This window comes from Pan troglodytes, chromosome 1 (genome assembly GCF_028858775.2).
Source record: "Pan troglodytes isolate AG18354 chromosome 1, NHGRI_mPanTro3-v2.0_pri, whole genome shotgun sequence".
Lineage (NCBI taxonomy): Eukaryota > Metazoa > Chordata > Mammalia > Primates > Hominidae > Pan > Pan troglodytes.
In genome coordinates, this window is record NC_072398.2 from 206679294 (window position 1) to 206692353 (window position 13060).

Consider the following 13060-nt stretch of genomic DNA (forward strand, 5'->3'; position numbering starts at 1 on the left):
AAAGAAAAGCTGCCCCCAGGGCTTTTCTATTACTAAGGCTTTGAAGTTTGTTTTCAGTAAACTCCAGCCCACATGGCCTATAGGCATCTGGGGTGTGGGTGTGTGTGTGTGTGTGTGTGTGTGTGTGTGTGTGTGTTTTCAAGCTGAGTTTCATTAGGACTTTCAAGAGCCCTAGGCTCTGCCTTCACTGGCCTCTTCCAAAATATTAAAAAATATCTTTAGTAAGTACAATGGTATAAAGATGAATATAATCCAAGTTGGATTATATTGATTTTTTTCTTTTAATTTTAAAATAAATGAAAACACTATCATGGATCCCAAAATGTGTTGTGGGCCCTCAGCACTGTGCCTCCTGTGCCTGATGGATAAGTCAAACCTGTGTGGAAGAGGCTCCAGGTGGAGGTGGGGAAGGGCAAAGAGGCAGAGGGTGTTGGCAAGCCTCACCTCTTTCCTTGGTCATTCCTGCCCCCAGTGCTGGAGGACAATATCCGCTTCTCCTTGGGACCCTGAGAAGAGAGAAAGGAAGGATTTATGCATGGCTAAGCTTCTGCTGGTAGGAGCCTCAATCCCCTCCTGCAGCTTTGGCCAGGCAGGGGAGTAACTTTGGTGATATGGTTCGGCTGTGTCCCCACCCAAATCTCATCTTGAATCGTAGTTCCCATAATCACATGGCAGTGGGCGGTAATTGAATGATGGGGGCGGTTACTCCCATGCTGCTGTTCTCGTGACAGTGAGTTCTCATCGTATCTGATTATTTCATAAGAGGGCTTTCTCCCTTTCGCTCGGGACTTTTCCTTGCTGCCGCCATGTGAAGAAGGATGTGTTTGCTTCCCCTTCCTCCATGATTGTAAGTTTCCTGACGCCTCCCTGGCCATGCTGAACTGTGAGTCAATTAAACCTCTTTCCTTTAAAAATTACCCAGTCCCAGGTATGTCTTTATTAGCAGCGTGAGAACAGACTAATACACTTGCTCACTAGAAAACCCTCCAGTCTTTCCCACTGGCTGGAGCTCTAGCTATGATTAGTCTGAGCCCCAAGTCAGGGAGTGGGAAGAAGAACCTCAAGCTTGATAGTTAAGGAGCATGAAATTTGGAGTCAGGCAGGCCTGGCATAAGTCCTAGAAATGCTACTTGAAAGTGCACTGTGACTTTGGATAAATGACTACGCCTCTCTGAGACTCAGTTTCTTCATATGTCAAGTGAGTGGTTATAATACCTACTTAAAGGGGATTATGAATATTTGTTAATAAAAAATACTCCCTTTTTTAATAGAGTACTTCATATGGGCTAGGCCTTGTACTAAGTGCCTTCTCATCTCTTAGTCCTCACAGTCACTCTGAGATGTCTACTAGTATCATCACCATTCTATGGATGAGGAAATGGGGGCTCAGAGAGACTCTATTGTCTTAGTACTTACAAGCATAGACTCTGAATCCAGCTTTCTTGGGTTCAGTTCCTAGACCTACCACATACTAGCTGTGTGACCTTACACAAGTCCCTTAACCTCTCCATTCCTCATATCCTCATCTGTACAGAGATCATCATATAATACCAAACTCAGGGGGTCACTTTGAACACTCAGAATAGCACCTAGCACATGGAGAGCACTATATAAATGTGACCTTTCATGAGTATAATTATAATATTGTTATATCTTAGAACATTCTAATTCATTTGTCTCTAAGGCTGATACAGCTAGAACCAGGACCCCAACCCAGCATAGCCTCCAAAGCCTGTACTCTTAATCACACCCCAAGAGAGTATGAAGGAAAGTGCTTGACACAGTGGTGGACATTCAGTAAGAAATGGTAAGCAGTTGCCTTTAGCACTATATTACCCAAAGCCAGATTTGTGGCAGGACTTGGTCTCAAATTCCCGACTTGGTGCTCCTTCCACACCATCAGACCATGTCATCACTGTCCAGGGGACTGCTCTGAATCCAGAGTGCTCTGGAATGGGGAGGCCAGGGCAGGTGTATCTCACTGAGACACTGTACTTCGCTAAAACCAGTATTATCAATGTCACCTTCAGAGCCTCTCTTCTACCATCCTGGCCCTGGAATGGCTTCTTGCCAAGGGGACAAGGAGTTGGATTGTATTTGATGGTCCATCCTCAACCTGTAAATCCCAGGCTGCAGTTTGAACCTAGATCTAGAATTCTGGTTCCTACCATGGCCCCAAGCCAAGGCAGCCATTCAAACTCCTCTTCCGTCGACCTGGGCTGAACACTCTATGGATGCCACCAGTCTGCTGGGGAGGAGGGAGGTAGGGTAACCAGACCACTCCAGAAGGAGAACCAAAGCCAGAGGATAGTTTTGGGCTTTCTCCTATCTGGAACCCACTTGGCCTCTGAGTTCACACAAAGAATTTGCCTTTATTCTTGAGGCAGAGTGGATAAAACACTTCTTGGGCTAGTGAGTTTGAGGTCTTATGTACAAGGTGGCTTTAAATCTTCAAGTTTCTCAATAATTGGCTAGCTGTGTGCCCCCATCCCCCAATCTAGGAAAGCTTCTTGGAGCAGTTACCCAGCCCAGGGACAGCAAGTCAGTTTGCTGTCTTGTGACAATTCAGACAGATGAGTAGGGCCTACCTGGATTACTACATTGACAAAGATTCTGCAGCCTCCTGTGCCCTTCATGAGAATGCAGGCTGCAATCCATTAGCAATGTCTAGCACACGCACTGGAGGTGGGAGGGGGGTTGTGTCATGTGTTATACCCTCGTGATTCCTGACTGGACCAACCCCTACTTATCAGATATGGGAGGGCCTAATTCCTATTCTCAGGAGCTGACAGCCTCTCAGAGACAAGGCCAAGACCCTAGAAGTAGTTAGTGAACAGTAAAAGACATAATGGCAGCTGGAGTAGGAAAGACAGTAAGACCCTCAGGAGAGGGAGATGAGGTGGCAGATGGCTTCTAAGAGAAGGTGGGCCTTGGGAAGGGCCCCGAAGGAAGGGAATGGGTTAAAGAGTAGGAGGTATACTCCAGGTGGTGGGGCTGTACCAGGTAGGTTGGGATGACAGGGAAACGTAAGATCCGAGGGACAGGGGCAAAAAGAAGATGGTGGGGTATAAGAGTGTTGCTGTCACAGAATGTGCTTGGACCAGGCAACGAGTGGGTCAGGCACTGTCCACTTGGTCAGCACATGTCACAGACTGTGTGGCAGGCTGTATGGTGTGCTGAAGACTCAGTAATGATCCTCTAGGAGCTTAGTCTCGTGCAGAAGATGGAAGAAATAAATGTGTAAACAGCAAGCTTCTAAGCATTCTTGATGGCATCAAGGACGACGATGGTGGTTGCTGAGGGCACCCAGACAAGAAAGCCTCCTCTCCAGTGAATGAATGAAGTGACATTTAAGCTGAGACCCCAAGTTGAGAGTAGGGGTTAGCCATGGGAAAGGGAGGGTGCCAGGCAGAGGGAACAGCATTGTGCAAAGGCCCAGAGATGAGGGGCTGGGGTGGTCATGGTGGGCTGCTGAGCCATGAGGCCTGAAGTGAAGACACCCATTCAGTCAAAAGGGGGCATGTCCAGAGGGGGTAGACGTACCATGTAGTAATCATAGAGGAAGCTCAAGGCCGCAACACTGTCATCATCTCCATTGACTCTCATCATGGCCTTTGTGGCAGCTGTCAACGGGTTTTCTAGGTACGTCTTCCAGGCCTCATCCTCACTAGTGTAAGAGAATTTCTGCAAGTTGACTGGGTCGTTCTTTAGCAGCCGCACAGACCTGAAACTGAATGCAAGTAAGGAGAGTCAAATTTAGGCTATCCCAGAGGAAGGTCTGTGAATGGGCAGCCGCAGGCCAACGCCCAGGAATTCAGAGTTATTAGCTTTGAAAACAAGAAACTGCCTCTTCTGCCACCATTAGGCAGTGTGGGGCAGCAGAATGGACACAAACTCTGGAGCTGGATCAATTCCAAATGTTGCCATGTAGAAGCTGTTGACCTGGGCCTTAGTTCCCTCTTCCACAGCATGAAGGCCATCATCCTGATCTTCAAGACTACAGAGTGGATTCAATAAAATACTTTCATAGTGCGTACTTATTCAAAGAGAATTCGTGTAATGAATGGGAAATGCCAATGATAAGCTGCAATGTGATAAGAATAAAATTTCCAGATAACCCATCATGAGTTCTACTGAAGAAGTTGTCCTCAAGACTGTGAAAGGCACAGAAGGCGTAGATCATTTCAAGTCTGGGAGAAAGCGTGGTCTATGACAGAGAGAGCCAGGGCGAGGAAGCCCTTAGGCAGAACCTGGTCTGGGAAATGGCATTTCAGGCCAATTTTATTGTAGAGTTTTGAGCAGTTGCTCAGAAGCCAGGAACTGGAGTTGAAGGCTGCAGGGCACACAGAGGCAGGAAGGACCCGGGTACTGGTGCTGAGAAGCTTGGACAAATACAAGGCATTATCTCGCTCAAGAGACAAGCCACAAGGGCTCAAAGGAAAGAGATCAGGAAAGGCTTTCTGGAGCAGGCAGACATTTTAGTTGGGGAAACTCAGCACTGGGGATTATTTCACTCAGCAGTGTGGGGAAGGAGCAGGGACCTAACAGAAAAATAATAAGAATGGAAAAATAATAGCTACTCTTTATTGAACACTGGCCATGCGCTAGGCACTAGCTAAGCACATTTCATAAATTACCATGTTACTTGAAACGACCCTGCAAGGCAGATACTATTATTATTCCTATTATACAGTGGAGGAAACTGAAGCTCAGATAAGTTGAGAGTTGTCCAAGGTCCCAGTAAGTGAGTGGCCCAGAGGGGATTCAAGCTCCTTCAGGGTGATGCAATGGTACAGAATAATGTTCTCAAACTTTAGCTGCATGAGAATGACTTGGAAGGCTTGTTAAAACATAGATCGCTTTCACAGCAGGGTGACTACAGCAAAGAACAATGTAGTGTCTACTTCAGGATATCTAGAAGAGTAGATTTTTAATGTTATCATCCCAAAGAAATGATAAATATTTAAAGTGATAAATATGGCAATTATCCTGATTTGGTCATTATACAACGTAAAGGTGCATTGAAATCTCACACTGTACTCTATAAATATGTACAATTATTATATGTCCATTATTTTAAAATTAATTTAAAAACACACAGATTGTTGGGCCCCACCCCTGGAGTGTCTGATTCACTGGCTCTGGGTGGCTGAGAATGTACATTTCTAGCGATTTCCCTGGTGCTGCTGATTCTGGTAGTCTGGGGACCACATTTTGAAGAATCGCTGGTTATTGCACATGCTCTTAACCACAAACAAAGGCATAGAAGCAGAAAAGTTCTAGTTGTGTTCAATTTAGAGCAAAGAGTGTATGAAGATGGGGTGGTCCAGGCTATGAAGAGAGAGCCCCAGAGATGAAGTGGGCACTGGCTGGTCTCCTGGTTTCCCAGTGCCTCCCTTTCTACATGGGCCAGGCAGAATCTCCCATGTTAGGGACCTAAGAACAATGCCAGCTGCCATTTATGATAATGCATATGAATGTTCTCTATTCATTAGGCCGTGCTTCTTACAAGGACACTACAAGGTAAGGATCATTTGCTTCGTCTGTTAAGATAAAGGAACCTGAGTCTTGCAGAGAACGAGAAAATGTCCAAGATCATCCAGCTGGTCCATGAGACAACCAGGATTTCAACTCAGCCTTATTGAGCACAAAGGCACACACTTGCCACTCAGCCACACTGCTTTTCCGTTGATGCAGGGGTGCAGTCTTTATCACAGCAGAAAAATGTGTTTGTGGTAAAACTGTGGCACAGTGGCAGACTAGTGGGTGGGCAGAGACCCCTGTAATCAGGTGCATGAAGTACCCTCCTGCTGCCAGGCCACTAGGGCCCATATCCTCAGACTGCAGTGGGAACAGCAGGCCAGGCCATACCTCGGCATACAGGAGGCGGCAGCTCTCCCAGTGGCTTCATCCAGGACAGTGTCTCCCATCCCACCGGGCCCCAAGGTGTGAGGAGCTGGGCTCTGAGAGGAAGGGAGGTGGAGCTGTCACGCAGGAAAGAGAAATGACAGAAACTTTCCTGTTCTAGGGGTGCGGAGAGCGGGAGGCACACCCTGAGTTTCTGTTGCTATAAATCAAGGGGCCTCAAGGAGAGGTGAGAAGAGGCCCCTCCTCATTGCTTCCTGGGCCTGGGGTTTAGAGGAATTTACTGAGCAAGTCCAGGGTGGCCACCCTCACTGTCTGCCCAGCCCGGAGCTAATGGAAACTCCCAACCAACGAGGCATGGGAAAAGCAGGGAAATGCCTGACTGATCCCACCCTCTGGGTCAACAGGGACCACCAGTGCTTAACACTGTTCCTCATTTGTAAACGAGTCTAATAAAAGCACCCACCACATAATATCATGAGGATAACGCATCAGCACAAGAAAATGCTTAAAACTCTGCCTGGCACAAAACAAGTGTGTAATTCATGCAAGCCATCACTGTGTTCCAGTTCAGCTTGGGGCAAGACATTGAGGGGTTGCAAAGTGGTAGAAGACATGGTTACTCTGCAAGTCAGTGGCAGGTCTGGGCCTGGAGCCCCAATCTGCTGACTCTAGGGGTTGACCATTATCAGCTTTGATGCTGTGAGTTATCTTACCCTTTAAAAAAGATAAATTTTAGAAGACAATGATAAAGTGACACCGAAACAAAAGAACAGACAATGTCTGCTATTCACCTGGGTGGGTCTCTTGGCCTATAAGGTCTCCAATCTATCTTGTTGGTATCCCAAAGTCTGATTCCTTGATAAACAGCAGCTTCTGTACTTTAAACACTTACCACTGGCAAACATAGTGCCATTTGTTTTTGTGTGTCATCTCATCTACTCCACACAACAGCCCTGAGAGATAGGAATTATCATCTCCTTTTATAGAAGGGGAAATTGAGACTCAAATAGGTGACATCACCTGCTCAAGGTCACTCAGCCAATAAGTGATGGAGGCTCAGCTTGAACTTGGAGCTGTCGGACTACACAGTAAAGCATTCAAGCCCTGTGCTAGTCTCTTTTCTAGATGCCTTTCCTATTCTGGAAATTTCCCTTCTCAAAATACATTGAACTAATTCTCTATTGCAAGGCAGAAAGGAATTTCCCACCCACACAAGGCAGGAGGAAGGCGGCAAGATGATGACTGGAAGAGTTTCTGGTCAGGGGCTGGGAGTCCCAATGCCCTGGTTCCCATGCCTGCTCCTGCCACCAATAACCTCATGTTCTAGAACTAAGAATTTGGCTTCTACAAAGTCTTAATGAATAAGGTTAGTATTGACTTGTGTGTTGAATCCTAAAATCCAAGAACTTTTGGCTCTCTGGTCTCTTAAAGATTACAAATGAGGACTGAGGAGCCAGTAGGTGAGAGAGGGGGAAAAAATAAGTTGTCCCAGGAGCTGATACTGGATCAATGTGAAAAGAGTTCTAAGAAGGAGTGAGTCCTACTCATGGGTGATAGGGCCAGAAGAAAGAAGGGAAACCAGGGGACTCCCAACCTATGAGGTCAGCTTCCCTGGGGCCTCCACAAACTCTCTGTTGGTGTCCCTGTCCAAGACGGAACTAAACTATCAGAAAGTGAAAAGGAAATGAGGGAGGAGGGAAGACCTGCCATGGACAGCCTGCCATCAGATCTCTACCAGACACAGCACACCTGAACCTGCAGCACCATAGAAGGAGGCAGCACCAGGGTCACAGTGTATGGGTTTGTTAACTACATGTCCTTGGGTAAGGCACTTAGCCCTTCTATTTCCTCATCTGTTAAATGGGTCTATTGAGTGTCTTCTGTGTGCCAGTGTGCCAGTCAGGGACTCTTCTGAGCACTGGGAATCAACTAAAATGAGACAGATAAGACTCTGCTTCCATGGAACTTACAATCTAATTGGGGAAGACAGACCATAAACAAGTAGGTAAATTAGTTATTTTTAGTTAGTAATAAGTGCTATGAAGAAAATTAACATAGTAAGATAATGGAGAGTCAATAGGGGTGGCTACTTTACAGTAGGGTTCGTCTCATGGGTTGTTAGGAGAATTAAGTACATTAAGGTAGGAAATGTGTTTAACCTAGAGCCTGCCAGAGAATAATTGCTCAGTTAATAATAGCCATCACCACCATCATCATCCCAGAACCTCCAAATGGGAGTAAAGGGGATACTCTGCCTGAGGTTCTTAAATTATCATCCCCCACAAGCCTCCTGTCTGTGAATGGGGTTCTGTTCAAAAGAAACAAAAGAGATAGTGTAATAACACCTTGCCCAACTTCCATTATCTCATAGAGCCTCCCAACATACATGATGTGTTATTATCCCTACTTTACAGACCAGGAAATATACAATAGAGATGTTAGGTGACCTGTTGCAGGGTACTGAATGAGTGAAGCCAGGACTCCTAGGGTCTGGCCTGGGAACTCTATGGCTAGCACTTTCTCAAGAGGGAAAAAACTACTACTTTCCAAGAAGGGATGTAGGAGAGATTTAAAAAGCAATAAACCTGGGTGGCATCCATCCCTGTAACCATCCATCCCTCATTTTTAACAAATATTTATCAAGTAACTACTATGTGCCAGAACCTGTCCTGGGAGAATAAGATAACGAGGTCATCCCTGCTGACACGGAGGTTGCATTTTAGTGGCAGCAAGACCTACATGACCACAAAAACAAACAGTTAACATTAGATGGGTGAAGAGAGCTATGAAGAAAAAGAAACAAGAGGACTTCTGACCTGCCTGAACCCAAGGGAGTGACGGATGTTGGTTAAGAAGAGGGGTGGAGGGGAAGAGGGGTGGAGGGGAAGAGGGGTGGAGGGGAATAGGGGTGGAGGAGAAGAGGGGTGGAGGAGAAGAGGGGTGGAGGGGAAGAGGGAGAATGGAGATGAGTTGGGAGGACCTTGGACCTTCCAGATCAAAGGAAAGGCAAGATCAAAGGCATCAGCCTGGCACAGCTCCCAGAGCTTGTCCGCCTACTGTGTGCCAGGTGTGAGCCAGGTACTTTGCATATGCCACCTTGTTTTAAGGAAAGCCAGCCCACTAAGGAGGAAATCCAAGATTTGATAATCCCTCACATTTGCATAGTGTTATATTTTTCAATGTGCTTCTCATACATCTGTCATCACCTCTGATCCTGCAACGCCCCTGTCAGGTAGGGAGGGAAGTTATGACTGTCCTCATCTGAGGAAAAACTGAGCCATGGAGAGGGCCACTGGCTTGCCTAAGGCCACTGAGCTTGTACCTCAAGGCATCAGGCCTAGAACTGAGGTCTCTGGCTCCCAGCATCCAGAACCTTCACAGAGCCGCCTCCTCAGAGTCTCCCCGTCTGGCTTCTCCTCCATTTAGGAGAGAGTAGGCAACAAGATCAAGAGAGAGGAGCTCAGGGGTCTACCTGATAGGCCTCACTTCTTGAGGCCTCCCGTCCAGTCTGTGAGGAAGTGCAAATTGCCGGGGCCAGTGCTCTGGGAGGAGGGGATGGGACCTTTCCCCAGTTCACTGGCACTCAGCACAACAGGGGTGTGGTGCCAGCTGCTCCATGCCCAGTTAGCCTCAGCCTTCATGGCTCCAACATGCCTCATTCTGGGCACCAGGATGGTGAAAGTCTAGAGTGGTAAAGTGGGGTTTCATCCCAACAAGTCTCTTCTGACTCAAAATGCCCACTGCTTTCTGGCTGAGCTACTTAAAACCCCCAATAAGACCAAGGAAATGCTGTCTCAGCCATCAGTTGAGAACTTTTGGTATCATTTCCTTCTGTTAGAATCCTAGCAATTTAGGATGCAGACAGACCTCAGAGGTCTAGTTCCAGAGAGGCACCTGCCTAAGGACATGCAGCATACGGCAGGATGGGACTCAGTAGTTAAGCTACAGAAAAGAAAGTACTCACTCAACTTTCCAGAAGGTGGGAAGAAAACCCAACACCAAAGGAGGTGGTCTCAAGCTCCACCAAAGAAGGTGTGTGGCACAGGACTGATCCAGCAGGCTAGACCCCACTTCCCTTCAGCCAGAGGAGGAAGAGTTCCAGGGGCCGCCTGAGCTGGGTGTTGACACCCAGATACTCCCAATGACTTGCTAAATCCTGCCATGAGCCACCCAACCTCATTAACAGTGATCAATCACTCTCTAATCACCCACAGGGAGGCCCTGACACAACTGCTCACAGAGGAATCATTTTTCAGTCAGCCCCACACACGATGTTCCCTGGGCACGACAGGGGCGCCCCAGGGTTCTCGTGCCTGCCAGTGGCCCATCTGGTTTTCTGGGTGTACAGATTGTGAAATGTGCCTCGTCACATGGGCTGGGGGCTCATTTGGGGGCCTTAATGGGGAAATGGCAGAGTGTAGGGCATGGCTCTGTAATGACACCAGTTTGCATGAGGCAGTATGAACTCATCGTTATGGGAGTGGGCCCAGAGCTTTGCAGACCTGGGTTCCAGGTCCAGCTCTGCTACTTACTGGGTGACTTTAAGCAAGCAAGCTGACATCTCTGTGCCTGTTTTCTTACCTGCAAAATGTGAGGCAATGAGAATGCTAACCTCACAGAATTGCTATGAGAGCTACCGTTCATTGAGGGATTACCAAGTACCGGGTGCTGGCTAACAACTTCTAGTCATTGTCTTTGTTTTTTACAACTTTGTGAAGTATTACTGTTGGAAGATGCAATGAGGTAATGCAGGTAAAGCGATCAGCATAGTGCCAGCACATAACAATGTGAACTGCTTTTATTATTATTACTAATACTTTGTGGGGTAGTCCCCAGCAAACTGCACAATTCACAGCCTTTCTCCAGCCTATGAATCGGGATATCTCTTCCTAGCTGGCAGAATCATCCTGATGCTTGGAGATTTCCACTTAAGAGGAACACGCACTACCAGCTTCATTGTCAGGACCCAGGTGGGCAAGTTGACGGTGGTCAGGCTGCAGCAGACACTTTCAGTTGCATGTAAATTATCTAGGTGCCCTTTCCTAATTAGAGAAGAAAGTGAGTTTCTGCTATTTTAAAAATTCTTCCCTGTATGGGAATTTTTCTTTCGTGCTATATTCTCCTCTTGGTGTCTTGCCTAATTTTCCTTTTCTCCCCCCATCTATTGTTCAACTGAGGTGTGAAAGAAGTTGAAATCCACCTGTAAACCCGGGGGTGCCACATCCCTTCATTTATTCACTCACTGATTCACTCAACAAACATTCACTGAGGATTACTCTGTAAATGGCCACGTACTGGGTGCTGAGGACAAAAAAAGTGAAGGCCACTGCCATTCATGTGGCTACACTGTTCTGTCCCCTTTCGGTCCCTGCCCTTGAAAGTTCCCAATTCTTGCTGACCCCCTGGAAAAGCCTAGAGAAATAACACCAAATAACGGAGAGATAATTTCCCTTCAAGACTTTCGCTAGGTCAGTTGTTCTAACCTTTTTAGGAGGCAAAAGGAATAGAGAGGGGGAGGCAGCCAGCCAGGATTATTTGCTGCATTTTAGATAGGAAAGCTGAGTTCCAGAGAGGGGAGGGAAGGCAAGAGAGGGAAAGGAGCTCAATTATTTAATAGAGTCAGGCCTTGTGCCTTTTTATTCTCATACATGCCTTGTGAGGTGGGTATTTTTATCATCATTTTACATGGGCAAAAACTGACACTTAGGTTAAGGAGCTCATCCAAGTCACCCAATCTATAGGTGGCAGAGCTGGGCTTAAAACACAGGTGTGATCTTGGAACTAAGCTCTCAGCCTGCTGACTCAGCAACTACACTGCAGGTCCGTAGTGGATTTGGGAACCTCCTGCTTCCCAGTCCTCTGCCTGGTCTTCTAGGCCAACAGTTTTACAACTTGGACACGCATCAGAATCACCTGGAGGGCCTGTGAAAACACATAACGCTGAGCCATACCCCCAGTTTCTGATTCAGTAGGTCTAGGGTGGGGCTGAGAATTTGCATTTTTAACTAGTTCCCAGGTGATGATGATGATGATGATGGTCCACGGACCACAGTTTGAGAACACTGTTCTAGGTGTTCTCTTTCAAAATAATGACTCCCTCTCTTCCCCTTAACGACTCCAAAGGTAACATAGGTTTGTAAAATACAACAAATATATAACATGTAGAACCTACAGAAAAATAGGAAGAATGGAATTCATCCACATTCTTCTGCTCAGAAATAACCACTCTCAACAGTTTGGCACATCTCCTCTGTCTTCTTTTCAGAGGCTAAGCACAGAGGAAGCGGGGTGGCCTATGGCTGCTCGGCTAAGACCCGGTTAAGATCCCAGTGCTTCCGTGAGACCTTGGGCAAGCCTGAACCAAGTCTGGGTCCCCTCTTCGGCAAAACTGCATTTACACTCCCATCCCGCATTAGTTTGTTGGGAGGGTTTAAAGAAGAGCGTGTATTTATCAAGCACTCGACACAATGTCAGATGCGGAGTCAGCGCTCCATAAATGTTGGCTGTCATTTTTGTTCTAACGTAAGAGAAAGCTGGATGATCCCATTTGGGTTTCAGCCCCGTTTTCCCTCTTCACTCCTCCGGTGGTTCAGTGGGAGCTCTGCCGACCGCCTGGCTGCGGCCACTCACTGCTGGGACTGCGCGGCCCGCCCGCTCCCAGCAGCTGGCGGAGCCGCAGGACCCCCGCGCCGCCCGGGCCGCCGCCGTTAGGGTTGGCTCAAGCCTCTCGGCCCAGTCCGCCAGTTTTATAGCCCGAACTCAAAGAGGGCTTTTAACTTTTCATTCAGCAGCAGCGTAGCTCCGACTTTTAATAACACACCTCGTGCACGACAAAAATTTGCTCCTGGCAATCATGGTTTCGACCACAAAACCACAGCGGGGAGGCGTTCCTGATTAACTCTTTCAGCGCTCCAGGCAGTCTGGAGCCGGCGCTCCTGGAGATCAGATAGAACGGCGGCGGCGGCCGCGGTCAGGACTGCGACGGTTCTAGTCCCCTTCCCCCAACCGAGTCGCGTCTCTGCGAGGCTGAGGGGAGACTCCAGGCGGTAGCGGTGGGGCCCAGAGAGCAGGGAGCGAGGCCGCGGGGGACGCTCCTGCCTCGGTGCCTTAGACCTGCTGTGTGCCAAGCCCCTTTGCGGCGAAACTCTCCCTTCCTGGGCTGTCAACCGGGCCTGCCTGGAGCGCCGGCCGG

At 47.7% G+C, this 13060-nt stretch overlaps 1 protein-coding gene and 1 long non-coding RNA gene across 3 annotated transcripts in view; both read right to left on the reverse strand.

The window, feature by feature from the left end:
- GRHL3 (grainyhead like transcription factor 3) overlaps nt 1-13060 on the reverse strand; it is a 37532-nt gene that overhangs the window by 21662 nt on the left and 2810 nt on the right. The window contains exons 2-3 of one of the 2 annotated variants that reach the window (XM_016956387.4): nt 3544-3730; nt 445-506 (exon numbers count right to left, since the gene is read on the reverse strand). In XM_016956387.4, coding sequence (XP_016811876.1) covers nt 445-506; nt 3544-3730 — 249 coding nt within the window. The remainder of the gene's footprint in view (nt 1-444; nt 507-3543; nt 3731-13060) is intronic. The other variant, XM_063804234.1, reaches the window with a different exon arrangement.
- LOC112209433 (uncharacterized) lies at nt 10649-12996 on the reverse strand. The gene is made up of 2 exons (XR_002944173.3): nt 12041-12996; nt 10649-10910 (listed from the first exon to the last, which is right to left on the reverse strand). It is a non-coding gene; the product is annotated as an uncharacterized LOC112209433 (long non-coding RNA).